Source organism: Mycena indigotica (genome assembly GCF_014461135.1).
Source record: "Mycena indigotica strain 171206Taipei chromosome Unknown Mind.scaff0006, whole genome shotgun sequence".
In the NCBI taxonomy this organism is placed as follows: Eukaryota; Fungi; Basidiomycota; class Agaricomycetes; order Agaricales; family Mycenaceae; genus Mycena; species Mycena indigotica.
Window position 1 is genome coordinate 3,580,917 of NW_023503005.1, and position 26,460 is coordinate 3,607,376.

At 49.9% G+C, this 26,460-nt stretch overlaps 6 protein-coding genes across 6 annotated transcripts; 4 read left to right on the forward strand and 2 right to left on the reverse strand.

Moving 5' to 3' along the window:
* Positions 1 to 1,441: 1,441 nt before the first annotated feature.
* Positions 1,442 to 5,179, forward strand: MIND_00763900 (HATPase-c domain-containing protein; the record flags this gene model as incomplete). Its single annotated transcript, XM_037364334.1, has 11 exons — positions 1,442 to 1,917; positions 1,965 to 2,697; positions 2,747 to 3,003; positions 3,065 to 3,260; positions 3,295 to 3,438; positions 3,482 to 3,882; positions 3,921 to 4,149; positions 4,202 to 4,319; positions 4,367 to 4,795; positions 4,834 to 5,014; positions 5,068 to 5,179. 11 exons carry the CDS (start codon positions 1,442 to 1,444, stop codon positions 5,177 to 5,179), a joined length of 3,276 nt encoding a protein of 1,091 aa, XP_037219978.1.
* Positions 5,180 to 11,185: 6,006 nt separating this feature from the next.
* On the reverse strand, positions 11,186 to 14,113 carry MIND_00764000 (MFS domain-containing protein; the record flags this gene model as incomplete). Its single annotated transcript, XM_037364335.1, has 25 exons — positions 11,186 to 11,287; positions 11,343 to 11,367; positions 11,417 to 11,492; positions 11,547 to 11,650; positions 11,703 to 11,762; positions 11,806 to 11,827; positions 11,878 to 11,972; positions 12,023 to 12,050; positions 12,101 to 12,112; positions 12,162 to 12,189; positions 12,237 to 12,297; positions 12,357 to 12,370; positions 12,419 to 12,443; positions 12,495 to 12,536; positions 12,591 to 12,954; positions 13,004 to 13,011; positions 13,062 to 13,121; positions 13,173 to 13,200; positions 13,251 to 13,313; positions 13,364 to 13,391; positions 13,441 to 13,515; positions 13,611 to 13,664; positions 13,716 to 13,743; positions 13,798 to 13,822; positions 13,870 to 14,113. 25 exons carry the CDS (start codon positions 14,111 to 14,113, stop codon positions 11,186 to 11,188), a joined length of 1,671 nt encoding a protein of 556 aa, XP_037219979.1.
* A 4,245-nt stretch (positions 14,114 to 18,358) lies between these two features.
* MIND_00764100 (uncharacterized protein) lies at positions 18,359 to 20,000 on the forward strand (the record flags this gene model as incomplete). Its single annotated transcript, XM_037364336.1, has 10 exons — positions 18,359 to 18,421; positions 18,473 to 18,700; positions 18,758 to 18,894; positions 18,946 to 19,171; positions 19,221 to 19,262; positions 19,319 to 19,395; positions 19,443 to 19,564; positions 19,614 to 19,731; positions 19,781 to 19,900; positions 19,955 to 20,000. The coding sequence occupies 10 exons, from the start codon at positions 18,359 to 18,361 to the stop codon at positions 19,998 to 20,000; spliced, it is 1,179 nt and encodes a 392-aa protein (XP_037219980.1).
* Positions 20,001 to 21,016: 1,016 nt separating this feature from the next.
* Positions 21,017 to 21,768, forward strand: MIND_00764200 (uncharacterized protein; the record flags this gene model as incomplete). The annotated part of the gene is made up of 6 exons (XM_037364337.1): positions 21,017 to 21,161; positions 21,210 to 21,227; positions 21,280 to 21,297; positions 21,351 to 21,426; positions 21,477 to 21,713; positions 21,762 to 21,768. Exons 1-6 carry the CDS (start codon positions 21,080 to 21,082, stop codon positions 21,766 to 21,768), a joined length of 438 nt encoding a protein of 145 aa, XP_037219981.1. The 5' UTR covers positions 21,017 to 21,079.
* Positions 21,769 to 23,171: 1,403 nt separating this feature from the next.
* MIND_00764300 (TYR-PHOSPHATASE-2 domain-containing protein) lies at positions 23,172 to 24,395 on the forward strand (the record flags this gene model as incomplete). The annotated part of the gene is made up of 8 exons (XM_037364338.1): positions 23,172 to 23,361; positions 23,416 to 23,486; positions 23,541 to 23,632; positions 23,687 to 23,720; positions 23,774 to 23,787; positions 23,840 to 23,981; positions 24,028 to 24,179; positions 24,227 to 24,395. 8 exons carry the CDS (start codon positions 23,172 to 23,174, stop codon positions 24,393 to 24,395), a joined length of 864 nt encoding a protein of 287 aa, XP_037219982.1.
* A 13-nt stretch (positions 24,396 to 24,408) lies between these two features.
* MIND_00764400 (uncharacterized protein) lies at positions 24,409 to 26,439 on the reverse strand (the record flags this gene model as incomplete). Its single annotated transcript, XM_037364339.1, has 8 exons — positions 24,409 to 24,448; positions 24,493 to 24,559; positions 24,606 to 25,077; positions 25,130 to 25,474; positions 25,522 to 25,641; positions 25,687 to 26,052; positions 26,103 to 26,170; positions 26,220 to 26,439. The coding sequence occupies 8 exons, from the start codon at positions 26,437 to 26,439 to the stop codon at positions 24,409 to 24,411; spliced, it is 1,698 nt and encodes a 565-aa protein (XP_037219983.1).
* Positions 26,440 to 26,460: the final 21 nt, after the last annotated feature.

The window sequence follows — 26,460 nt, forward strand, 5'->3', positions numbered from 1 at the left end:
CAAAATCGCTCACATGCACTTCGTGATGTGATCTTGTCATCTTGGCTGGTGACCTCACTCTCGTTTGCTCTCGCTCAGGCTCGTCCTCCGTTCTGAGTTCATTGCGCCGTCAACTAACACCCTTTCAGTTATATTCCTCTCCAGCGATTCGCAATACCTACTTTCTCGTGCGCCGTTTTGGCTTCAAGTTGGCCGAATCTACCCCCACAACAACAAGCCGCCCATCCATGGCGCTCCCAACTGCTTTGCAGGGAGGGATGTTTCCCCTCCGAACCCAATTTGCCCAACCCCACACCGAGGCAGCGCCAGCATTGCCGCATTCACTCCCTCCGCAATGCAGCATGGTCACTTTTCAATACCTTCGCTGCTGGGTGGCCAGCAGTTCGTCCCGCCTCCTTTACCTGTCCAGGGCACTCCCTTCTCTGGAAGGAATACACGACGACCCAGTATAGGCGCCCCCGAAAGCAGTTCTAGGTGTAGCCGTCAGCAAACACGGTCAGTCTCCACTCCATTTTGTCTACGTGTCTAGATTTCACACAAAGGCAGATCTCCTCTCTAGCCGATTCTGCTTTTCTCTTCTTCAAACTGAACAAGCTGTAGCAAGCTCAAGCCACAGGCTCTCTCGCACCTTCGCACCATCAATTCCTCCTCGACCACAGCTGCCATTTACTGGTCTTCCGCCCTCCCCGGGCCCCCGCTTTCAACCTCCAAGATTCACGACGAATCGTCATGGCTACAGCATATCTCTTGCGCAACCGCCAACGTCTACCAATATATCGACGAGTAATCGGGCCAGATGCATTATTGCTGGCGGACCAACACCCATTAAGCGACTCTAATAACGATGCGCCTCTTGCGCGCAACTTGAAATTCACGCACCACAAGGACGAGTCCCGATGTCCATGCCGTCACTTACTGCACCTCGAGCCACTTCTCGACCAGAAAGCAGGGAGAGCAGACCTGATTTCATGCGCGGGTTGGGGTTGGGTGCTACGAAAGGAGGGACGAAACGGAAGAGGACAGCTTTGTCACCAACGATCAGGCAGAACAAACTGCGACGAGGACGGATGATGGTGTACAAACCGCTCGTCATTCGCGCCATGTTTCAAGGCTTTCGGCGGCATTATCGCTGCAGTCCGTTGGCGGCATTGTGGGCAATAATATTAATGGTGGACGGATACATGAGCGGATTGATGCAGAGCCAATTGCATCTGGAGATGAGTCACAGGATATGGAATTAGACCAGGTTGACGTGGACGAATGGACGGGTTCTGACGACGGTGGTCATCAGTATCGGGTTGCAGAGTCTTCTGAGGACGAGGTCAGTGCCCGATTGAACCTGAATCTTTTTCTGACCATTCTTCTAGAGTTTGTGCGACTTTTCGAACCCCTCAGATTAGGAGCGGGCTCGGCAAGAGCGGGCTGAACGACGTTTACAACGATGGACATGAGGTTGGCTGACCAACCGAGACGGGTTCCTCACTTCCCTCGTCCGCCCGACAATACAATCACGTCTCGACGACGACATGATTTCCAATCCAAGCGAGGAAGAGGCGATGCATCAATACTACACCAGCTCACCCTCAAGGTCTTTCTCTCCCGCCACATTCTCGAGCGACTTCGGGCAACTTCACAACACATAATCCCGCTCAAGCGCATTCTTGTCTTTCCTTCCGACAACCTGCAGTCCTACGCCTCAAACCTGCATGCAAAGCCGTTTGTCTTCGCTGATCCTGTTCCGCCATTTGTCTTTGGCGCGCCCCCTCCTCCGAAAGCGCCGTTGATCACACACTCTCGCCTGCCTTCATTGGGGACTCCGCTAAATCCTGCTGCGATGGAGTCCAAGCCTTCATTTGGCTTGAATACCGCGGCCCCGAGTTCAAACCTGGCGCATTCACATTCAAGCTACCAGCAGGAGTGCCACTATTGACTTCCCCGAGCCCCAACCTCTCATCCAAGAGCAGCCAACAGCGGAATCAACACCGTTCAAAACACAAGGCCGAGAAAAGCGACAACGTCTCAGTATCGCTTCTGATTCGGAAGAAGACAATGCCCCTGTTGATCACCAGCAGAGCCACAGCAGCCACCTGCCAATGGTCACGTGCCCTCACACCCAGACCTTCCAACGAGCATGTCCTCGCTATCAAGACAGCCGTTAATAACCTTGCTGGCGGACAGAAGTCCCTTGGCTCGAATGCTCGCGAGCTTCTCGCCTTGCGAAATGAAGTCCTTGAACAGGTCGGTGCGTTACCCGAAACATTTGCCGCTGCTCCCAACATCTTACACGGAGCCCATGCGGAATTTGCGTTGACGAGAGATGCGAACAAGCGCGACTCGGAGATGGACGAGCTGAGGCGGAACAACACCGAGTTCCAGGTACAGATGGCCAAAGCGAGGGGGTGCCCATGGACAAGTGCGTGTGGAGAAGGAGGTGCTCGTGGAGAAGCTGTCGATTGTGGAAGGGGGACGAGACCGGATGCGGGCGAAACTCAATGGGGCTCAAGTGGAGGCCGCGAGAAGGCTGCAACGTTGAGTGTGGTCGAAGCACGAAACGTGGAATTGGAAGATGCGCTGGCAAAAGCATTGGCAAGGCTGCAAGCCTGCGACGCGACACATCAAGCCAACCAAGAGAGAATCCAAGAACTGGAGAAAGGGGCGAGGGAGGTTTCAAGCGAGAGAGCGACTTTGAAAGCCAAGGTGGGTTTTTCCTTCGCATTGTTTCGCTAGGTTGACTTTATTCGTACAGGTTGATGCGTTGGAGCTTCAAATTTGCGGCACGGGACAAGGAAACCGCATTACAATCGGTTGTGTCGCTGCAAAAACAACACGACCAGCTTGCGTCTCAGCAGGCATTGGGATGATCTCCACATACGTCTGCCCAGATCAGAATGCTCACAAGTCTCATTTTGTTGGGCAAGCGGACAACGAGGAGTTGAAGGAGGTTCGGGTGATTCGGGATCGCAGCAAGGTGCTTGAGGGCGAACATGCTACCCTGCTCAAGCGGTTCAGGGACCAAGGGACCAAGATCGCAAGCAGTAATAAAGCTGTTTCGGCTACTAAACAGAGTCTGGCGCAAGCTCAACAACGCGATGGAGAGTGAGTGGGAAGGAGAAACGCTGCTGGTCATTCACGACACGGGTATTGGCCAGACCAAGGCTGATGTGGTGAACAATCTCGGTACCATCGCCAACTCTGGCACAAGAGGCTTCATCAAGGCCCTCTCTTCTAGCGCCGACATCTCCATGATTGGTCAATTCGGTGTCGGTTTCTACTCTGCCTACCTCGTCTGTTCAGGTTGTTTCCAAACACAACGATGACGAGCCATACATTTGGGAGTCTGCCGCTGGTGGGACCTTCACTATTACCCTCGACACCGTCAACCCCCCAATCGGACGTGGTTCTGAAATCCGTTTGTACCCGAAGGAGGGACCAACTCGAGTACCTCGAGGAGAAGAAGATCAAGGAGATTGTCGCGAAAAAGTCCGAGTTCATTTTTTACTCAATCAAACTCGCTGTCACGAAGGAGGTCGAGAAGGTTAGTAGTCTTTTTCCCCTCTCCTACATCTGTTCTAACGTGATCTATAGGAAGTTGAGGATGACGAGGAGGAGGAGGCTGATGCCGATCGAGGCGGTCGAGGATGAAGATGATGCGCCGAAAGACAATAAGAAGAAGAAGGTTAAGGAGCAAAAGATCACTACCGAGGAGCTCAACAAAACCAAGCCCATCTGGACTCGCAACCCGTCAGAAATCACGACTGAAGAGTACGGGTCGTTCTACAAGAGCTTAACCAACGATTGGGAGGATCATCTTGCTGTCAAGCACTTCTCGTTGAAGGTCAACTCGAATTCAAGGCCATTCTCTTCATTCCCAAGCGGTAAGTCGTTATTCAATCTGTTGCTTCCCTGTTGACCATGTTCAGGGCACCCTTCGATCTCTTCGAGTCCAAGAAGAAGCGCAACAACATCAAGCTCTACGTCCGCCGTGTCTTCATCATGGACGACTGCGAGGAGCTTATTCCCGAATACCTCAACTTCGTCAAGGGTATCGTCAACTCAGAGGATCTGCCCCTCAACATCTCCCGTGGGACGTTGCAGCAGAACAAGATCCTCAAGGTCATTCGCAAGAACATTGTGAAGAAGTGCATGGAGGTTCTGGCTGAAATTACGGAGGACAAGGACAACTTCACCAAATTTCTACGAGGCTTTCGGCAAGAACCTCAAGCTTGGTATCCACGAAGATGCCCAAAACCGAAGCAAACTCGCCGAGTTCCTGCGTTTCTTCTCGACCAAGTCGTCTGAGGAGCAGACCTCGCTCAAAGGTATATTTTCCTTTCTTGCTTATGAACTCATCTAATAATCTTTGCAGACTATATTACCCGCATGCCCGAAATCCAAAAATCCATCTACTACCTCACCGGCGAATCTTTGGCGGCCACCCGCGACTCACCATTCCTTGAGGTCCTCAAGAAGAAGGGCTTCGAAGTTCTGCTGCTCGTTGACCCCATTGACGAGTACGCCATCACACAACTGAAGGAGTTCGATGGCAAGAACTTGAAGCTCATCTGTGTGTCGAAAGAGGGTCTGGAGCTTGAGGAGACGGAAGAGGAGAAGGCAGCACGTGAGGCTGAGGTTGCTGCCTTCAGCGACCTTTGCACCACTGTCAAGGATGCTCTTGGCGACAAGGTCGAGAAGGTCGTCATCTCCAACCGCATCACCGACTCTCCTTGCGTTCTTGTCACTGGCCAATTCGGTTGGTCATCCAACATGGAGCGTATCATGAAGGCGCAGGCACTTCGTGACTCATCCATGTCGTCGTATATGGCCTCGAAAAAGACCTCGAACTGAACCCGAGCAACCCCATCGTCAAGGAGCTCAAGCGTAAGGTTGCGGAGGACAAGGGCGACAAGTCTGTTCGCGACTTGACCTATCTGCTCTTCGAGACAGCGCTGCTCACTTCTGGCTTTGCTCTCGATGAACCGACATCTTTCGCTAAGCGTATCCACCGAATGATTGCGTTAGTTTTCCTATTTTTTTTTCATTTTTACTGGTCTAACATGCTACAAACAGACTTGGTCTCGATGTTGATGAGGAAGAGGAGGAAGAGACAACAGAAACCTCGACCGCCCAACCAACGGCTGCCGCCACGGAAACCACATCTGCTGTGGAGGAGATCGACTAAACAGGGTCTTTGGGGGTGCTTTGCTTAGCTTACGTCTACTACTACTACATCTGCTGCATTTGTTTTTGATTCCTCTGCACACAAACTGAAATGTATCAACGAACCGCGCACTGGCGCGCCGAAATGCGTCTCGGAAGATAAAACAAACAAATTAGTGTCGACACCTCTTACAGTAGGCACGAGCGTAGGGGAGATACAAGGATGAAATATGAGTTATCGCCGGTTACACTACGACAGATGAAATACTGGTACACTGGCAGTCAACAAGATTCGGAGGAGGGAGAAATAAACAGATGAGAGAGACGAGTGAGAGAACAAACAACTCTAATTACAGAGGGTGCTCTGTGTTTGCGAAGGTTAATCCTCCGAAATACAGTTCGTGCAGGTTTCAGATATCCCGTCGGCTACGCCAACCGGAAGGCCCAAAGAGCGAATGGCCAGGTGAGCGAGCGATGTCATCTTTGGCAGTTACAAGGTCGCTCTTGACTTCCTTCAATTCTCTCTGCAAAATGTCGAGGTATTGCAGGACTTCGTGAATTCGTATTTCAACCATTTTCTCCTCCGATATGTACCGTTGTTTCTTGGCTTGGAGGAGATGAAGAATACGGTCGGCCCCTTCTTCGGTGTGGGGGAAAGATAACGTTGTATTTCGCAAGTTTAATTTCTGCATGTCTTGGGTTTTGAGACAGAAGTAGATTCAAACACTTACAATAACGCTTCTTCCTTCCGATAACACAGAGTGAAGAAGAGGAGTTGACGCGTCTGCAGGGTTGCCTGGCACTGGTGAGGCGGATGGATGGGACACTGAGTCCATAGATAATTAGTTCGACTGTGTCGACTTCGGACTGCTATGATTCCCCCTTCAGCTGCTGGCGATACCGTGGCCGACAGGCTCACCGTAATGAGTTGGAGGAGACTTCGCAACTTGAAGGATCTCAGGCTAAGGTGAAAACGTGACAGTTCCTGTGACAATTCGGTCACGCAATCATATATATCAACCATCAATGTGTGACTCGCACTGGCTCTCTCTTTGACTCATTCCACCACCCACTGTGATCTCACATGTCTTCAAACGCAATCGGCAACGACCAACTTGCCTCCCTTATGGAGGAGAATCGACCTTTCTCTCCAATTTCAGGCCCCGCGCCCGATCTTGCTGGTCGGTTTTTCTCCCTACAACTAATCTGTCTCAATCTATGCCTAGAATATGCATCTACTATGCCCCAGTCCCAGAATACTCTCAACAATCCAAATACACTGCAGATGGTAACTTTATACACCGTTTCTCCTTGCGACTGACTGATGTTGTCTATTTGTCTAGGTCATCCAATGTCACGCGAACTTCACGAAACTTCTTCTCACTCAATTCTCCAACAACGGTAACAAGTCAAACACTAATGAGAAGGCAGCGACACTTCCAGCTGGGGCGTTGTCCTACTTTCCCCCGCCACCACGCCCACCGCTTGTCTTCCAATATGATCCTAACGTCCTCAATTCATTGTACGATCCCCGAAAAATGCTTCCCTCCCAGTCAACGGTGAACGGCATTGAACGCGACATCATGGTAATCAATGCTTGTATTGCGCATAAATCACACTGAATCTTGACTCATAGTCAACCGTGGGGACGCCGAACAGCCCACCACCAAGTGTTTCTCTTTCGGGACTGTCGCTTCCATCTAGTGCAAATAGTGTAAGGGGTTTTGCGCAACGTCAATACCTATTCTTACCCCCCTTACAGCTATACTCCGAGCCATTCGTCGACGAGGATCAGTTGGACGACGAAGCTCACGAATGGTCGGAGCATCTTGCCAAGAGTGATCTCGTGAAGGCGCAATTCTATGATCAGTTCCGGCGAGAACATCCTCAATGGGTCCCCTGCGTGCAGATGGCTCGCTTCACCACCGAGTTCGATGTTTGGACTTCTTCTGGCTTCAGTCATCCCCGAAGAAGCTTCAATCGTTTTTCCGATGCTCTGGAAGAAGCCAGAAATAATATCAACGCAACGTCGTCCATCCATTTATCTGAAGGTTTTTAACATCCATCCACACCACAACCAACCTCACTATCGACAGATTTCCTGGAGCTTTACGATGCCAAACTGACCTCTTACGTGAGCATCTCTCGTATCGCTCAACGATATCATTTGACGACGCTTTTCAGATTTCTGACCAAGCGTCGAGAGAGCGTGGTCACCAGTGCAAGGCCATCAAGGCTATCATCCTGCGAAACATGAACGTACCTACCGTCGGGACAGCGAATCCTACCACCAAGGCACCGTGGACACAAGCTGAATGCGAGCAATACATCGATGATCAGGTCGAACAGTGGAGCGAACGGTTCGCCTTTCTCGAGGATTATCGGACTGTGCGCTCTTTCTCGCTTTGTTATCTGACCTCTGATCTCATCGCAGCGATTGACTGCGGACGAGTCCTTTTTGGCCCACCCTGCGACGACTGAGATTATCATGTGGTTTCTCAATCATGAAAGCTATGGCGCATTTCTTCAGCCCACTCTATTCGAATATCAGATTCCGTTTGCTGTCTATGCATATGTGGGAACCCTCGTATGTCTGGTGTCTTTTTTCCTCGCTTCCGTCCTCACATTTCATAGATGGATTATGTGATTTGTCATTGGCGCCAGAAGAGCCGATGGACTGTTTCCAACGCTCGTCCAGTGTATCATCGCATCCTCGGCGACGTCAAGAAGATGATGAAGGATACCGTTCAAGGTCCACAACTTTTGAGCCGTTCGCTGGGATTAGTCAAGAACATCAAGTAATTGCTTGAATTCGCTTGTGAATTGTTCACTCATGACTGGCAGGTATCCCAACTAAATGGCTGCTCGTCTTCCGCTACGTATTGACCCACTTGTAACAACAATTTCGCCAGACCGCCAAACCGCCAAACATCTACGCAAAGTATCCCTACTTCGTTCTATTTACCCCATGGACTACTCATACCGCTTCGTTCACCGCTTTGTTGACTGCTGCTTGCTTTGTGCTCACTGCTTTGATTGCTTCGTCCTAGAATTACTACTACTACTACTACTACTCCCTACCGCTGCTCGTAGAACAATGCCAACTTATGGTTGACCCCTCTGAAGTTGCTTGAGCCAACGATCATGATGTGATCATTTGTCACCCTGTGACATCAGGCACTGTATTGCCTCCTTTCCTTCCTATCAACTCATCACCTTCGTTGAAGTTGTTAGGGTTTAACGACGAGCATAAGAGCTGCGCTGGTCGTAAGAGTAGGACCCTGATTCGTTCCTTTCCAACACTGACATGACCGACAGCGTACCGACGACTCCTGCTCTCCCTGTTTTATCCCAGGAGCAACAAGTGCAATTAGACGACATTCTTCGACATCTCGGACAGCTTCCCCTCACAGAGAGCTCAGATCCACCATCTCTACTCGGAAGACGGAAGGGACCGCCTCGAAACGCGTATGAATTACCCGTTCATCAGCTCAGAGCTGAACCGTTTTCAGATACCATAGGTCAGCCTTCCAGCAACTCGTGGACGCTGCCAAATTTATACCTCGAGGGGCTGACGCCTTCTGGGACATGCGACGGATCTTGGAATATGGTTGCGTCAACTCGCTTGACTCTACAACGGCGCAAGAGAGTTTCCTGACGCTACCTTCAAGGCATTCTTGTTCCTTACTTTCGCCGACCTTCGCTAATCGTACTCGAGCGAACGTGCCCTTCATCATGCCGCCGTCTTCAATACGATGATCTCAAGTTGTCGAACCAAGTTGTTGCCAGTAATCCAGTTCATGTATCTCGAATCAAAAACAAAACCCGGTCCGTGGAAGTCGCTCGGCGAAAAAGTGCGTTCCTTCACTTATCTGTGAGCGGACATTCATATCCGACATTGTCAGTTGGCCAAAGCTGCACGAGACGCTCGGACACAAGATACAAGTACATTCAAGAATGGACTTCGGATCCTTCTTCCTGTGCCGGGCCAAGACCAGTTCTTTCCATCTATCGAACCCGGAATGAACAAAGCTCAGCGCGGACTGGCACACCCCCAACTACGGATGTTGCTCATGCCTTGGAACGATCGCGTGGTGTTCCCCCCCCATCTCGTATGGAAAGCCCCTCGAGTAAGATATGTTCGTTCACTCGAGACAATATTTCTTACAACCATAGACTCGATGCTCCAGTACTTTCGGAGAAGGCCACAGTGTAAGCTGCTCCTTCTCTATCTATTCAAACCGAATTTTTATCAACCTCCAGAATCTTAAGCCAGATCGCCTCCAAAACCTACCAACCCTCCTCAAGACGTTTTCCTTCTTTTTGCTATCCGGATGACGGGTGGGATTCGACCGCATACCAGCGCAACCTTTTTTGAGAAACGTGGCCATTGTTCGAGTGGGTGCTCAATGTTGTTGGACCTTGATCTTCCTCCATCTGACGATGACAGGGTATCCGGATGTTATTCATCACCAGAGCAGATGCGACCCACGAACCAGACGATGAGCTGACTCCTGGTTGCCTCGCAGCAATCCACAACGTCCATCAAGTCACTGCACATATTGTCGCTTATGTTGTCGTACAAGTACATTTTTCTTCTCTTTTTCAACTGTTATGGTTCCTGACTTCATGCAGATCCGTGTCGCGATCAGCAACGTCCCGCATTGGACAAACTCAGAGGGCCGCAAGTATAAATTCCTGGATCTATACAACAAGGTGCTTGCTGCTTTCGACGACGATACCAACCCAGATCTGCCAGATTGGGGTGTGAACACCCTCGAATGGTTGACGCAGTATGTCCCTTTTTTCTCGTTAACCATTCTCATTCTCTTCAGGCGTACCTTCGGGAGTGTTGTCGAGGCGGAATCACATTCGGGGGACGGGGAAGAGGATTCGGAGGATGAGGCATTTCTGGAATGTCGAAACCGCGCTGCCCAGCGAATCGCAACCAGTGCTCCTTCCTGAAATGTCTTTCTTGGGCCGTTTTATCGTCATCGTCACTGGTATCTGTATGGTTGGTTTGTAGATGTGTTGGTAGCCTCGTACTACTCGTAGCGCTTTGTATTTGTCATGACTACCAACAACAAGCAATCATGGTTTGTTTACTCGAAATCATCGTAAGGCGCAGACAATATTTCGCCATGGCTGCCTGGCATAACCCTGTCAGATCACCGTTCTATAGATGAACAACTACTTATCAGCCCGATTAGTCGTTGTTAGATTAGAAAGGTTGTTAGCTCTGATATTAGGTACACTTTGTAAAACTAATGGCAATAAGAAATAGAAAATCTCACAAGAGCTACAAGTATCTTATTAGGATTTGGAAACAAACTAGATCATTATGATGGACTGTTGAGCAAGTCAATAGTAGTGAGTAGATGGTATGTTCATAGCACCTTGAAAGCAACCAAAATGATCAGACAGTTTGTTGGCCTTGAAGAAGGACATGACAGCCTGTAGGTTTATGAAACCATAATAGCAAAAGAAAGGGTACTAGTCATATTACAAGGGTTTGTGAATTTGAAGAGGCCCTTTCAAGGCGTCTACAAACCAGTTAAAAGGGGTGTGACTGGTTACAGCAGATTTTAGAGGTTGTAAGATGCTTATAGGTCAGTCGCAACAGAGTCATAAGATCAAGCCTAATTTGGTGATGATACTGTTGTTTTCAGTGACACAAGTATAAACGTCCGTGCCTGTGGCATGGACTACAGTAATAAGAAAAGGAATTTCCAGTGCCCACACGGCCGCTCGTGACCGGCGGGCGGTATCCGAGGGGTGGCACGTGAATATCACGTGTTTCACGTGCGTCCGCATGACTTTCTGTCAATGCCGGCACCGTTGTGTTTTCATATATAAGATTATTGTGTTGAATTCTGCTGGTTTTCGTTCTTTTCCCAGATTCTATCCAGATATATATGGAAGAAGGCTGTATGAAAGCAAGGTCCCAGCCTAAGGCACATGTGCCGGAGGCCCCTAGTACAAATCGCGAAACCTATCGGTACAAAGTGCTGATGCGCTCTCAGATTGGTCAAACGACATCCTCCTTGACCGCAACGGCCTGGACGCCACCTTTCTCTTCGACGACTGCGACTTTTCGCTTGTGTAGCGAAGCTCGTACTGGATGCGGATCCTACAGGGAGTCGTTAGTATTGATTTTTCCAAGCTAGCCACCCAAGAGAACTCACATTGAATATTTCTTCAAGTTCCTCCCTTGATTTCATTCAGCCACTGGTGAGATCACGAAGCTCGAGCGACTCACAATGTACGGCCTTTCGTCTCGACGACACAGAAATAGATCACGACACATTCAAACAGATCCCACACGACATAGACAACTATAATGTGCCGTAAATATCAGCCCCAGGGCCCCAAAAAACGGTTGGACATACTGTAAAACCTCCAGGTAATGCGTTGTAATCCGATCGGGCCGGCGTAGGTGTTGACAAAGGATGCACAGCTGACGATGAGGGCGTACAGCGCCATACCTTTGGCTCTGCAAAACCGTCTAAGTAGCAATAGTATTCGAGAGAGATTGAAGAATCTACCGTGTATTATAGGCGAGCACTTCTGCTGGGTAGAGAGCCTGGAGGGGAGTGTACGCAAGGCTAAAGGAATGTTAACGTTGTTCAATATTAGCGCCTAAAATACCTGTAGAAGAATCCAAAGAGGACTAAATGGATGGTTGTTAACCAATTGAAGCGAGTAAAAGGGATGACTTACAGATAAACGCGATCGCAGCGTTTGCACCCGCTTTGTTGCTCCCGACGCTCCCGAATTTTGCGGTGCATCCAGTAACAATTGCGAGCGTGCATGCACTATGTGAACTTGAATTCTGTCGACTTGGCGCATGTTTGACCATTCGTACCTGACAAATGTTCCCCAGAACCACATTTCTTGACATCGATGTCAAAGCTTGCGAAAGGGATCGAGGCTAGTAACATACTTCGTCTTCCAACTATGCATGGTGTCAATGTCCGTCCACGAGCATTAGATTAAGGACTAACTTTTATCTGTGAGCGCCGTCGCGATAAGCTAGGGAGTGTAAGAAACCGAGATGAATGGACAAGCGCATAGCTTACCGCGCCACAAGCCGAGACGACAGTGTTCACAAAGTTCAACGTGAGTCGATCATTCTGGGAACTGATCGATTCCGCACGTGATAAATGTTCAATTCGGCCAATGTTGAAAAAATCACCCACTTCACACCAGCATTCTGCACAAAAGCATCAGTATGTGCGACTAGACGCGAAGAAAGACTGACCTGGAATAAGATCGTCAAGAAGTACCTGCAGGCGCTTAGTATCAAGAGTTTAACTCGCCAATGTCAGTGAACGAACCCTAATCCGTTCCCGCTCCATTGACCGAAAACGCCCATGAGCCTACATAACATGTTACACACTTCTACGTGATAGCACCGAGAAAGTCCGACTTACGCCATCATAAAAGTCCGATATCTAGCGTTCGGGGTGTTGAACAAGTCCGAATAATCCCACCAGCGCTTGTCGGACGCGTCGATTTTGATGGCCTCTTCGAATTCGCGGAGTTCGAGCTGGACGAGCGGGGAGTTCGGGTCATCGTTGCCGTGGTACCGAGCAAGGACTGCGAGAGCATCGTCTTTGCGGCCAACCGAAATCAGCCAACGAGGTGATTCGGGCAATATCCACGCGAAGATGGTCAAAATACCAGCCGCGACGACCTGGATAGCAAGCGGAGCGCGCCAAGAGCGCGTGCTGTTGGCGAGACGGCCCGTCGCGACGGTAATACCAGTGCATAGAATGGACCCGGCGTAATAGAATGCTGTATTTTTGGGTCAGTCAATGCAAATGGAGACCCATTAGTGCATTACTGTTGAATCTGGAAGAGTGACGTCAAGTTATGCCGCAGTGATAACAAACTCGACTCACAATCCAGTAAGCCGACCGCGCCATTGTGGGGGAGCCATTTCAACTACATAGGATGGTGCACTGGAGATATCGCTTCAATTATGTGGTTGAGCGTGCGAACGTCATCCTTACGCTGTCTGAACAATACTGACACCAAGACCTAGTCAAAAAAGTTTGCATCTCCAGGTGAAATGTAATGCTGAGAAATACCGAGCACAAATCGACCACCTAGCAAAGCCCCGACACGTGTAGCGGTGGTGACAGCGACGGATCCTATAGTGGAAGATAAGCAAACGAGGTTTCGGCACGAGAATAATAGCTACCAATGAGGATAATGACGGCGCCGACGAACTAGTGGGAATCTATTCAGTGAACGAAAGTAAGAGTACCCGGAGCCCACCATTCCACCGCGACGACCAAGCCTATCTGTGACCGGACCTGCGATGGGGACCGCGACAATACTGCCAATGCTGTACTGAAGCGAAGTCAACACATGATTGCCGACAAATTATTTGCCCTACAATCCCGCTGTGAGAAATGTCAGCACAAGATGCGTCAGCGGTTCACAACGGCGCACAAGATGATAGCCGTCGTCGTTCCCACACCGCCGCCCGCGTCGTCTCCCTGGAGTCGATATAAATGCTGGCCTAAATGGCGGGTTCGAGCTGATCATACCGAGATGTTGAAGTACGACAAGTATTGTCTGTAGTAAAATCATCAGCGGATCCCTAACACGACACTAGAAGCTAAAACGCACTCCATCCCATTGACCGCAGACATAACTAGCATGTAGTTGAGCCCGAAGAAAGTTGGAACACACGCAACAAACCAGATCCGTCAAAACCATTCGCCAGACTACCCATGAAGGCCACTAGCAGAATGGCGTATAGTTGTAGTGATCTTGCGCCGAGTGGGTTCAGCGGTTGACTAGTTGCCAAAGCCAAAGCAAGATCTGTATTTGCTGCTTCTACTATCTTCGCGTTCTCCGGAGCGTCTTCTGCAGCGATTTCTGCTGGCCGAGACGTTTTCTCGTCAACGACATGAACATCCTTTTCCGACGTGTGAGCAGACATGGCCGGCGAAATAGGACAAGCTCGTCGCAAAGCAATGTAAGGTGCCTATAAGTACCCCGAGTGCGGAGAGACGTCGGAGGCTGGGTTAAAAACGGATATATGGTCTAGAAATGCCACAGAAAATTCGAGTCTTCGAACAGATAGAAGCCGTCTGGCGCTGGCCAGGCATGAACTGGGTTCAACTGAGCGTATGCAGACCAAATTGTCGTGCTGAGGGACTATGCGTGTGCCTTTCTAACCGCTGTGTAGGTGATATTTTGACGGATTTGAGTTTGAATTTGGGGACAGGCATGCTTTGACTCGAACCACGATCCGTCCTGCTGGGAGCTATGAGCTTCGTAATCTAGTAAGGGTGTACCAAAGAACGCGCCGAAAAATGTCCGCCAGACCGCGTTGAATCCACTTGCGCATCTGACCAACTCGACCGGTCCGTAGAAGCCCACTGTAATTTATTTTTTTCACTCCGGTCGACGTTCGTGGAATTATTGGCCTCGGGCACCTCTTAAGCGCGTCAGAGCCACAAGTCACTGGAAAGGAAAGCATTTCTTGGTGAGATTTCAAAGTTGGAGGTTGACGAAGAACTCGGAAGAAGTAGCGTTCATGACTAATCACTTCTCTTTGCTTGGACACCACCAGGCACTTTGATGACCTTCGAGGCTTTTTGCTTGACCCAAGTCTCCGCGTCAGGAAACTGTTCTCAAGGTGCCTGCGCAACCCGAGGAAAGTGTGCGTACTAGTAGTATCGTGGCCGAGAACCGCCAGGTGTCGTCAAATCAAAGTAAAGATGACCTTGCGGCAAGCCGACTCAAGCCGATATTGTCTTCAGAATCTTTGAAGGAACTTGAACTTGTATATTCCCTACGCTTGTGGAGCATCGCTTTTCATCCACACTTTGCTGCAGGCATTATTTTCTGGGAACAACGTCGACATGAGTTGTTTTGCTGCAATTAGGTTCGCAGCTCGATTCCCGCGCAACGTTCCTTTAACTCACTCATCAGCCAGTAGAGTGCAACTCCGGACTGACACTTTCAACAAACCGCAACGCCCACTATTGACTTTTTTTCATAAACTGCTCCTACAAGAATCTTTCCTGGACAAAATACGACGCGCGCTTAGTTGACGAAGTAAATCGCGTAAGCCCGGAGCCCAACGTCAAGGGGGCGCGCCATCCTCCGAGATCTTCACACAAGATGAATCGAACAACATGATTTTGTTTCCTCCCAAGCCAACGTCGGCCGCTCCCTTCATCCCTCTACTCCGTCCCGGTAACCGAGTTGCAAAGGTTGCAACAGCGAGAGTTCGGATCTGCATGGCCTTCCCGCAAGGATTAGTTGAACAGAATGCTGTGTACATGGCATTCCCGTCATCAACGATGGCTTCGACGAATCTCGACCACCTAAGGAGCATTTGCTGATTGTTTCCGCGCGAGGATGGTGTGATGAAGTCACTCTCGCCACAGACGGCTCGTATGACTGACCCTGATAAATGACACAGGGCCCCAATTCCCCGCCGAGCGTTCTAAATGCAACTCATCAGCCAAACCCCACCGAAACATCTCCCTCCAGATGTCCGCTACACCCGGCCGCCTGCAAGAGCCCTCGCAAAAAGGATCCAGTCGTCACCCCGTCTTAAGACGTTGGTGAGGGTTTGGACTTGGACGCCTTGCTGTAGGAAGAAACTTGACGGACCGCGTCTGTGTGCATGGCATTCCCGTTGTCAACGATGACCTCGATAAATCGCGGTCACCTAAGGAGCATTTCTCGCCTGTTCCTTCCCGGGGATGGTATGACGAGATACTCCGCCACAGTGGTCTATGCCGCTGAGCGTCTATGCATCTCATCAAGCAAACCCCGCTGGAACTCTCCCGTCAGACATCCGACACACTCGGCAGGCCGGCAAGAGTTCTAGATCTTGCAGAAAGGACCCAGTCGTCACCGACTTAACAAGAGTGAGCGCAGGAAGAAGCCAAGGCTTGTAGTCACTTACTTCCAACACTTCGGGTCTGATATAGACTGTAGCCTTTCTGAAGACGAAAGTCAGAGCGGAAAGCGACAAGCAGTTGGGAATTGACAATTGTTCGACGCAGATGGTGGAGCGAGACCAGTAAATCCTACTGTTATTGACCACCTATTTAACCGGATGGGCTGCGACATGCGGATGTGATCTCGCTTTCGGTTTCAGCTGAGACCTCCAACTTGACTGGTTTCAACTACTCGATCAGACTTTCTACGGAAGCTTATTCTACTTTGGGCTTCAATCTGCGTAATTGCTAGTCCGGCCACCAAACATAAAATGTCGTGATTTCTTTGTTCTTGTGATCCAGGCAGCTATGGCGAGTGAAAGTGACACATGACGAACATCAAAAGGTTCGGTGAGAAAATGCTTATGTAATTTACTCTATGCGCGAAGTACAGATATCAACAATTGACGATGATTATACACATCTGAAACGAGCTACACTGGACCGAAATCTCTCAATCATCTTCTTTGACACTGGACCCGCTGACAACCTTTGTGCCGTTGGAGGTGACCGTCTTCGGATCGCCTTGAGACGTACGTTCATCCAAGTCATGAGCAGGGTGATGAATGCGTTGCTTGAGTTGCAAAGTCGTTAATCCTTCCATACCTACTGGCCATGTTGGGCGAGCCTTGACGGTCCCGTCTATTCCCTCTCCGTAAGTTGCATTATACTGCGCCATCTGTGCCGGAGTCGCGATGTCGTTAAGCTGACGCATGGTGTCGGCCAATTTTCGAGTACGTGCCTCCCAAAGACCATCATATTGTGCGTCAAACATTACGTCGTTACGCCGAGTGGTCTGGAGGACTTGCAGCTGGATTCGATGACGCAGGCAAACACTTTCCACTTTGGATACAAACTCTCTGCCACTGGCGAAGTATTTTGCGAACTTCTTGCTCGCTTTGGATAGGTCGTGGCCGATAGCGTGAATAGAAGTATCAGCTTGAGCGAAGTAATTGGTGACAGGAGAATCTGCGATGGTTTTCTGATAGTCTTGGATAGGATCGGCTGGGGGAAAACCCAAGGCAGTAAGGTTAACGATAGTTTTGTCATCCGGCGCATCGTCCTGCTGGGGTTGTCTAGGCCGGTTCGCGGGAGGGAGAGAAAATTGGGTTGGAGCCGGGGACATGAGAAGTGGGGAAGAAGCGGAAGGCTGCGAGTGCGAGGTGAAGTTGTTTGGAACCGGGATGTGGTCGAAAGCCAAGAGTTGCCCAGTGTAAGCGTAAGAAGGAGGCGGAGCAGGTTTTTTTGCGTGCAGTGGAAGACTTTGAGGAGGAGAAGGAGACAGATTAAACAGGATCGAAGGGTCTGGGAGTGAAGTTGACGCGGTAGTCGTAGTCGAGGTAATATTGGCCGTAGATTTGGTCTGCATCGTTTTGCCACTTCTACCTGTGAAGGTACTATCGGCGCGCAATTTCTTATGGACCGAGTCTTCTGGCTCTGGATATGTGATGAATAACAGCATCAAGGGCACTCAGTCAACAAACCATGACCCTCCTCTTCCTCGATAGCGTGCAAGCGACGTTTGCGTGTCTCCGTGTGATTGTGCTCAGTGGCAGCGAATTTGGCCATTGACACTTGCCTGCTTTCAGTTTGAGCCCAATGACTAATTGGAGAGACCGCACCGGAAGCTCCAATTTCCCTTGTCTCAAGGGTGGCTAGTTCGGCTCGGCGTCTCTCTCGTGTACTTTTGGTCGAATTCCAGATCATATCGTTCTCTTCAGCAGTGATTTGTTGCGCGAGGGAGATAAATTCGTTATTTGCTGTATCAATGTATTTGCGTGGGTCCAAGAGGGCTTGCAGAACAAACGCGTCTGAGATGGTTGTGGTGTTGTCCATGATTCAGAACGCAGATGTCACGCATGTCACACCGAAGAAAGCTGAAAACAAAGTACTTAAATGACGAGACAGACTACCACCCATATATAAATCTAGGTCGCTAACGACTATGTGTGCTTCTCCTATGAAGTCAATGAACGAAGTCGCGAAGATCTCGAGTCTTGAACGTGTCTTATGACATGTCGTGTCGATGCTTATCACATGAACACTCGGCCCATTAACATTTCTAAGTTCTTCGACCAGTCGATTTTTTTGACTGTTGAGAGTTGTTCGAAAGCCACGACGGAGTGTCGACATGGGCCCATAGTGCAGAATGCTCGGCTCAAGGTCCGCCGCCCATTTGGTCACATCACCTCTTTTTCTTCCCTACAACGAGTACCACTTCAGAGATGCAACGCCCTTTTCCCTCCCTTTTCCCCTTCAACGACCTTCCTCGCGATATTGGCATCTTGGTCTGGCTCGCAGAACCAACATGCTACTACCTATGAACTTTTGGCCTATAGGTTTTAGAGCAATGCTCGCCATACGATCTCGTTCAGCTCTCCGCGACATCGAAACGCCTTCGCAACATGATACTTTTGAAACACGTCTATCTTTGGAATAGGGCCAGAGCCAATCTTGAACGCAGTGGAATCTCTCTTACTCTTCCCCCTTGTCCTCAAGTCCCAGCGTCCGGCAACTTTTCCGAAACAGCCTACGCAACTTTTCTCTTTGGCGGAGGAATGTGCACCGTACGCAGATGTCACTCTTCCAATTGCTCATCGCTTGACCAGACTCCCCTTTACTAGCAATGCACAAAACCAACTGCGCGCCTCCCTTGCATATTCTTGTTTCGCTCGAGAGCTTGCTCGGTAGCTACGCCTAGCCTTCTACCACATTCAACTCCTCACTCCTCTCAGCGTAGATGCAAGCTCGATATCATCTCGTCCGTTATGATTTGTCTTTTCCACTGGTTTTATAGTTTAGCGAGCAACAGGAATTTGGCTGTGGATTGGATCCAAATCCAAGATACCACGCCGTGGGGACGTTCGCTTCCGAAGATTCCATACCAAGTGGTCGCAGGCGTCGTCTATTACGCATTCGACTGGAAGGCTATCCAACTTGCTAGGCAGGAGCATGACGAAGCTATTGCTAGAACCTGCGGCGCAGCTCCGACCCACCCAATATCGTTTCGTTCACGAATGAGGCATCAACTCGAGGAGGTACCCTTCCACAATTACCACCATGATCAACACCCGTGACTTTTACTAGGAATACATCAAGCGCGAGAAATCAGTTCCCATATTGACACAGGTTTGCACCATTTTTAATCTCACAAACCCGAATTTGCTCATCTAACGCGTCACTAGAATGCCGAACAGCTCAACTTGTGGGCAGCAGAATACTGTGATGAGCAAAGAAGAGTTTACTACCGCAATTTGAAGTTGTATGTTTGCTCCTGGGCTTCCGTCAACCCGTGTCACTACGAGACAGTCTACAACGGGTTGTAAAGCTGGCGGACCCGAAAATCAGCGCCAGCCAGGTCATCAAATCCGAAGTCTTCGGGCCCATATTCTCTGCGTTCAACAGAGACCTGGAAGACATCACTCTGACCGGTAATTATCAGACAAAGCCCGCTGTTTTATGAATTCAGCTTCTCCGCAGTTTGGCAACACCATTGTTCGGCGGTTATGACAGAACTCAAGCCGAGCTTCAAGATTGCCTGTCCGTACTGCAAGCGTTCGATCCATATCGATGGATTGCATATTCATGTTGTTGCGAAGTCAATCTTCCAGCGCTTCGATTTGACCTTGGTACTGACCTTTCTTCAGACACAATGACATCAACAAAGTTCGTTTGTCTACCCCGTCCGGTAAACTTGCTTGTTTTGAATGCCCAAACTCGGGTCGGGTGTTTACAGAGAAAGGCCTTTCAGATCATCGTCGCACCAAGTGCGTCTTTCATTGCTATTTGTTCTCCGGACTTACTTTTTTCTCTCTCTCCAGACATCCAGACTATCCCAGGCGTGTGCCATCTGAGAGCGTTGATTAGGCATGATCGTAACTCTTCTCTTCTTGTATTAGGTGCGAAGTTATCTTCCCTCATACAGCTCTTGTTGTTTACGCTTTACAGAACATGTACAGTCTATCCCAAATTATTTGTGAACTACATAGCTACGACGCGCACTTGGTGGACGAAGTAAATCGCCGTAAGCCCGGAGCCCGGCGTCAAGGGGGCGCGTCGTCCTCCGAGACTCTCCCACTACAAAATTTGTTTCGACAACAAAAATCCCTCGACCAACACCGGCCGCTCCCTTCATTCCTCTGCTCCATCCTAGTAACGGGCTCGCAGTAGTTGCGATGGTGAAGGTTTGGACTGGAGAGCCCTGCTGCAAGGGCAATTAAACTTGGACGGACGGCACGTGCGTACATGGCTTTCCCGTCATCAACGACGACTGCGACAAGTCGCAGTCACCTTGGGAGCATTTTGAGATTGTTCCCGCGCGAGAATGGTGTGATGAAGATGCTCTCGCCTCTGCAGCTCTTATGATTGACCCCGCAGGACGCCGCCGGTCAAAGCGACGTGTCTTGACGCGCGGCCCCAATTCCCCACACGGCGATCAATACATCTCATCAGTCAAACCCACCGGAACATCTCCCTCCAGACATCCGCTACACCCGGCGGGCCGCAAGAGCCCTCACAACAAGGATCCAGTCGTCACCAGAACTAAATCGACATGAGTGGAAGAAGACAAGGTTTTGAAGTCACTTACATGTACTTCGACAGCTCGAAGTCTACGATCCACACGGCAAAGACGATTAGCATTTGAAATAAACATCGAAGCTGTGGGGAACTGGTTTACCATTCATCGATGTCGAGGGATGGTCTCCAAATGAGGGAGAACCGGTGAGCTCTTGATGTTCAAACCGATTATTTAACTCGATGGCACAGGGGCAGCTCTCGGATGTGATCTCGCTTCCGCTCAAAGTCTCAGCTACCCCACTAACTCATCCGAACCAGAAAAGATTTGACGTTCAGCTCAGAATTTCTGGTCTTCAAGTTACCGCATCCGTGATGCTGTTGGGCCGCCTTACCAGTTAAATCTCAGCATCGGTATAAAAGCAGGCCATATGAGCGAACACAAACAGCTAGCCCCCAAACCAATAAAGCTTGCAAACGCGCTCCTCCATATCAGCATCACGAGCGCTATAGGTATATGCCCATTCAATTCGAAGCGTTTTCTATTCACTATCCTCTCAGCATCTGGAATGGAAATTGGTAGTATCTGTGCAATAATCGTGAACCCTCGGTAACATGTTGTTCATTCAAGTTGTCACAGAACACCGAGGTGCGATTGCGCCTTATTCAACGTACCATTTGCAACTCACTTAGCCACTCTAGCAATTGAGCCGCTTGGTGCTGGCCCGATTTCTTCAAGTCGGAAAGGAATGTTTAACTTTTACCCGACTCTGGCTCCGTGAGTATATCTATCGGTGCTTTAGGTTCCGCCTCCTGACATATGCCTAGGGAAGCAACCCTGCTATCCAGCTTAAGCAAGAGCGTGCCAGTGTCTAGTAAGACTTCGGTCACTGTGTCAAGCAAAACCTCTTCGGTGTCTAGCAAAACCACGTCGGTGTCCAGTAAGGGCACGCCTGCGTCTAGCAAGACTACTTCGGTATCCAGCAAGCCACCGCCGGTATCCAGCACTGCGTCAGTCTTCTCGTCAAAAATCAAGCTCTTCAATTTCTACCCCACCCTTGTTTCGTCAGTGTTCGCCAGCTTGACGAAATACTTGATCGCTCAACATAATAGTGCTTGATTTTCGCGGAAGTGTGTGGAGCGGCAGAAAATTCAAGTTGTCATGAGCCCGTTCTTTGTATGAGATGAGGTCAATACTTATTGTCATTGGATAGAATGGTTGTAAAATTATATTGGTATCAGCGGGTTTTTGGCTTGAACTTACGACCAAAGCGTCTCAGATCGTCTCCCGTTCTCAATGAGACTACAAGTCTGAACCTTCGAGAACCATGTGCCCAAGAACCCTCATTTATTGTCATCGTCATCGTAGGTCCACATGCACGTCACGGCAGCAATAAGCCAGCAGCTCTATCACCCACCAGTAGATGGGCCTTTTATGCACTATCCAATCATGTATCTGCTGTAGACTGGCAGGTTCTACTAGAAGAGTTTCGTCGTACGGCTCAGGCTAGCGTAGAATAAAAAGGAATGAGGCATATCGTCTCCTGCATCTGGACGCACACAGGCCATAGCCATGAAGTTTGCATCCGCCCTGGTCCCAATTTTCATCCTGGTTGGCACAGGTAGGTTCCCATGACCACAGACAAGCTCGTTGGCTGACTTCGTGCTGCTAGTCGTCGGAGTTGCAGTCGGTAAGGCATTCAATCAGCAATTGGTAGACTCCCTCAAGTCGAATGCGCCGCGTTTCCGTAGATCATCGCGGTACCCAATCACTCTTGACCATCGTCGATGTTAACATTCAGCAAACTAGCACCTGCTGTGGACGCGCGTCTGGGGGCAGCAGTGTCGTTGGATATGTACGAGGCGTACCCTGAGCTGACCAGGACTGTCGCTCCGTGAGTCCATGTGGCTGAATATTCGTCGGATAGGTGCTGAATCCGTTGGGGAACTTGAATGCAGCGAAGCTACTCATGCAGCTGACAAGCGCACAGTTACAAAGGGAAGGTTCAATTTCTACCCCACACTTGCTCCGTAAGTGAGCTATCGTAGTCCGGAATGGCGGGTTGTTACTCACTGGCATTTACAAGTGCTTGAAGGTCCAGGATGTTGGTGCTAAGGATAACCGGGATCTAAGGGGTCGATATTTGACTTGTCATTTGTACTTTTCTCGTGCTTAATGCGAAGAAGTGATGAGCGTAGAGTGTTGGCCCTTGGGGTTGAGGAAAAGCTCTTTTATTGGATCACTTTTGAATGTTGCGCAGCCAATTAAGCAGCTTAAGCTCGCACTTTTCATAGTTCCTGGGCCGCTGCAGGTTCTCCTGGTTCTCGTAGATATTTTGTTGAAGAGATAGTGAGATTTATCGAGTTAGCGTTCGTCAGTCGGACAGTGCCGTGGATCAATCCAATCCAAGCCTCTATACAGCAGGACAGTATAGTAGACCGAAAAATGCGAGTTGTGGGACAAGCCTATAAGCTGAGGAATTTTGAGGTGTCACGGTTGTGACTCGCTTAGGCTTGCTTCCGATGAGCGACCTTGACGCGCTTGATCCATTAGTCGTAGAGCAGCACCTTTCGCGTCTACCCTTCGTCAAGATTGACGGCGTCATAAACGTCCGCGACCTTGGCCTCCTCCCATCTCAACTGTACCCAAATCTCATCACCAAACCGCGTCTGCTCTACCGTTCTGCCGAGTTATCAGGAATAACAGACGAGGGCAAGTACATCCAGTCCAATGTACCATTTGCGGCTAGCTAAACGAGGTGATTAGGCAAGGCCCAGCTGCGCTCGCTCGGCATCTCCCATGTATTCGACCTGAGATCGGACACTGAGATCGTGAAGGTGAGGCTGCCCCCGTTCGCGTTATCATTCATCGCATGCTAACCTACGGACAAGTACAACACCCCGGTGCCCACCATCGATGGAGTCTCTGTAAACCACATTCCTGTCTTCCGAACAGAGGACTATAGCCCCGAGATGATGGCGAAGTGCGCAAATTTGGCAGTTCTGCTGGCTTGTCGGCTCATTAACTAAGAACATAGACGCTATCAGTTGTATGCGAGTGGGAAGACCGAGGCACGCCCAACTCTTCGCTTTCCATTGGCCAAGTCTAACTTGAATCTCGCTAGGCATTCATGGAGCTGTGAGCTGAGCTCATCGTGACCCGGGAGGTAGATGCCTAACCATCACTGCAGATACTCTCAAATTCTCGACCATGGTGGTACGGCATTTGGCGCCATCCTCCGACACGTCCGCGACCGACCAAACGAGGGCTGTGTATTTCATTGTACCGCTGGTAAAGACCGAACGGGTGTCATTGCTGCTATTCTTCTCAAAGTACGCCACAATTTCTTCAACGGATTTGACCACTGACTGTCGGAAGCTCGCAGGAGTGGACAACGACAGAATAGCACACGATTATGCGCTCACCCGTATTGGACGCGAGCCTGCTCGTGCAAAAATCATTGAAAGACTCTCCAAGGAGCCATTATTTGCGTCCAATAATGAAGCTGCTTTGAACATGTTTACTTGTCGGTACGCAAACCCAAGTTCATTTGACTATCTCCCAACCCACAGCACAGGCACGAAACTATGATGGCCTTTTTGGACATGGTGGACAGTCGGTATTCGGGAGTAGAGGGATATGTCAAACGCTTCATCGGACTGACGGACGACGATATTGCTACCATCCGGCAAAATATCCTGGTCCTAGCCACTGAGGAGACACCTGCACTTCGAAGCATGGTATAACTGATGTCCATAGCTAACACCTTCGTATTATACCGTGTCGTTTTTCGTCTTCTCTGGAAGGAGGTTACCTAAGGGATTGGGACAAAGAAAGGCCTACCGATATTCAAACATTAGATGTGCTGCAGAGAACAGACAGACGGCGGTTATTGCTAGGAAACCCCACCCTACACGGACTCAGCGGTGTTTATCATGGAGTAATTGAACACATACCTTCTGTTGTCCCAAATAACCGCTCCAGGAAGAATTTCATTCCATCCAGGCCAATGACGAACCCCACCAGGTTTGCCGCCATGAGCATCAAGATGTTAAACACAGCGCCAACAGCACAGGCGTGGCGATACCACGACTCGGCGCCATACTTGCCCTCTGGCAAAAGATACCGCGCAACTACCTCTGGCAGGACGAACAAACTCGCGAGCCAGCCCCAGGCAAGCAGCTTGAAAGTCAGATCGTGCCACAGTGCGACAAAGGTAAAGACGAGGATCATGTTGATCACAACGTTGCGCGCGCCGCCCATGGGAATATAAATGTACCGCAGGAGCCAGAGGTTATAGCTGCGATGCCAGCTCCGCCAGAAACCAGAGGTCGAGTAGTTATTCGCCATGCAACGGATCATGTTCTCTGGGGCATCAATTCCATCGACCATGGCCCATAGACGGAAGAAACGCCATATATTCATCAACTAGAGAAAGGATGAATGAACACCTCTGCTAAGACGGTCGTCAAACACAAACCTTCAGCCACACAAGAATGAGATTCCAGAATCCGATCATGCCAATCTGCGCAGCAGTGTCGCCGTGCCATGCCTTGGTGTCCTTGATGGCAACAACATACATGAAATGTAGAACGAACTCCATGGTGAGGAGGGAAACGGCCACCCGGAGCGCATAGCCTGTCAATGTGCGACCCGTGATATTCAAAGGTTTTCGATGTTGCCAGAGATAGTCGTTGAACGTCATGATTGGTCCGGCAAGATAGAGGGGTGGGTAGAGTGCGTAGGAGATGTAGTTGGTGAAAGAGTACATACTGACAGGATGGATCTTCGTCTGGCGATCGCGGTCGTTGAGTTCAGCCATGCCCTAAAGTATGTCAAATGGATCAATAGAACACACAGAAATAAGCACACCTCCCAAGGACTTGCAGCAGTCCGGCAGGCCCAATAGTAGTCCATGCTGAACGAAAGGAGTCGCAGCATTGTGATATTGAACGAAACGTGCCAGCGTGGATATATTCCTTCGTAGGAATCCTGCATTATTCAGTTGGGAAACCGCTATGCGACCTGGAGACGCACCAGAAATGCCAAAGCGCCGACAATCTTGCCGAACTTATACCCTCGAAACCAGTCATTCATAAACAACACCACGAGATTGTACATCCAGCTCAAAATCGGGCCTGACTTGGAGCCCCCGAAAGCTTTGGTGATGAGGTAGTTCCCGCCGAGAATAGGGAGGATCTTGAGGGCGCTGGTTCCGTGCAACGCCGCGACCATAACCAACGCCGCGAAAAAGTTGAATCGGAGGAGGTAGGTGTCGTCGGTTGATTTTTGCTGGCCATGTATCCGTCTGCGAATGAGTTTCGCAAGCAGGAAAACGCTTGCTCCTAGTGTCAAGGGGAGGAAGTTGTCCCGGAAACCGCGGTACTGCGCGTCGCTGTTGTCCTACAGAGTCTCAGCGGGAGCTAATTAACCAAGCAATTCGAATTTCTCACAACCGGGCGACCTAACATCCAGCCCGGCGACAGTTTGTGGCGGAACCGTGGGTAGTTGGGGTGTGTTGCTGGAAACCTATAAGCATATAATAATGCTTGTATGCAAGCACTACGCACCTATGCTCAGGGTCATAGGGAGCCACGCCATTACGGCTACGGCCATGAGCACTATGAGTGCATAGATTCGGAATTCCAGTGTTCTCCATCGAGCTGGTTGGTCCGGGCCTTCGCTGACCTTGCGGGAAGAGGGTATATGCACAGTCAAGTCTATTAAGCGCATTTGCTTCAAAGGAGAAGAATCGGGATGAAGGGGTAGTATGGAAGACGCGTCAGGCATCGCTTCAAGTGCGCGACATAG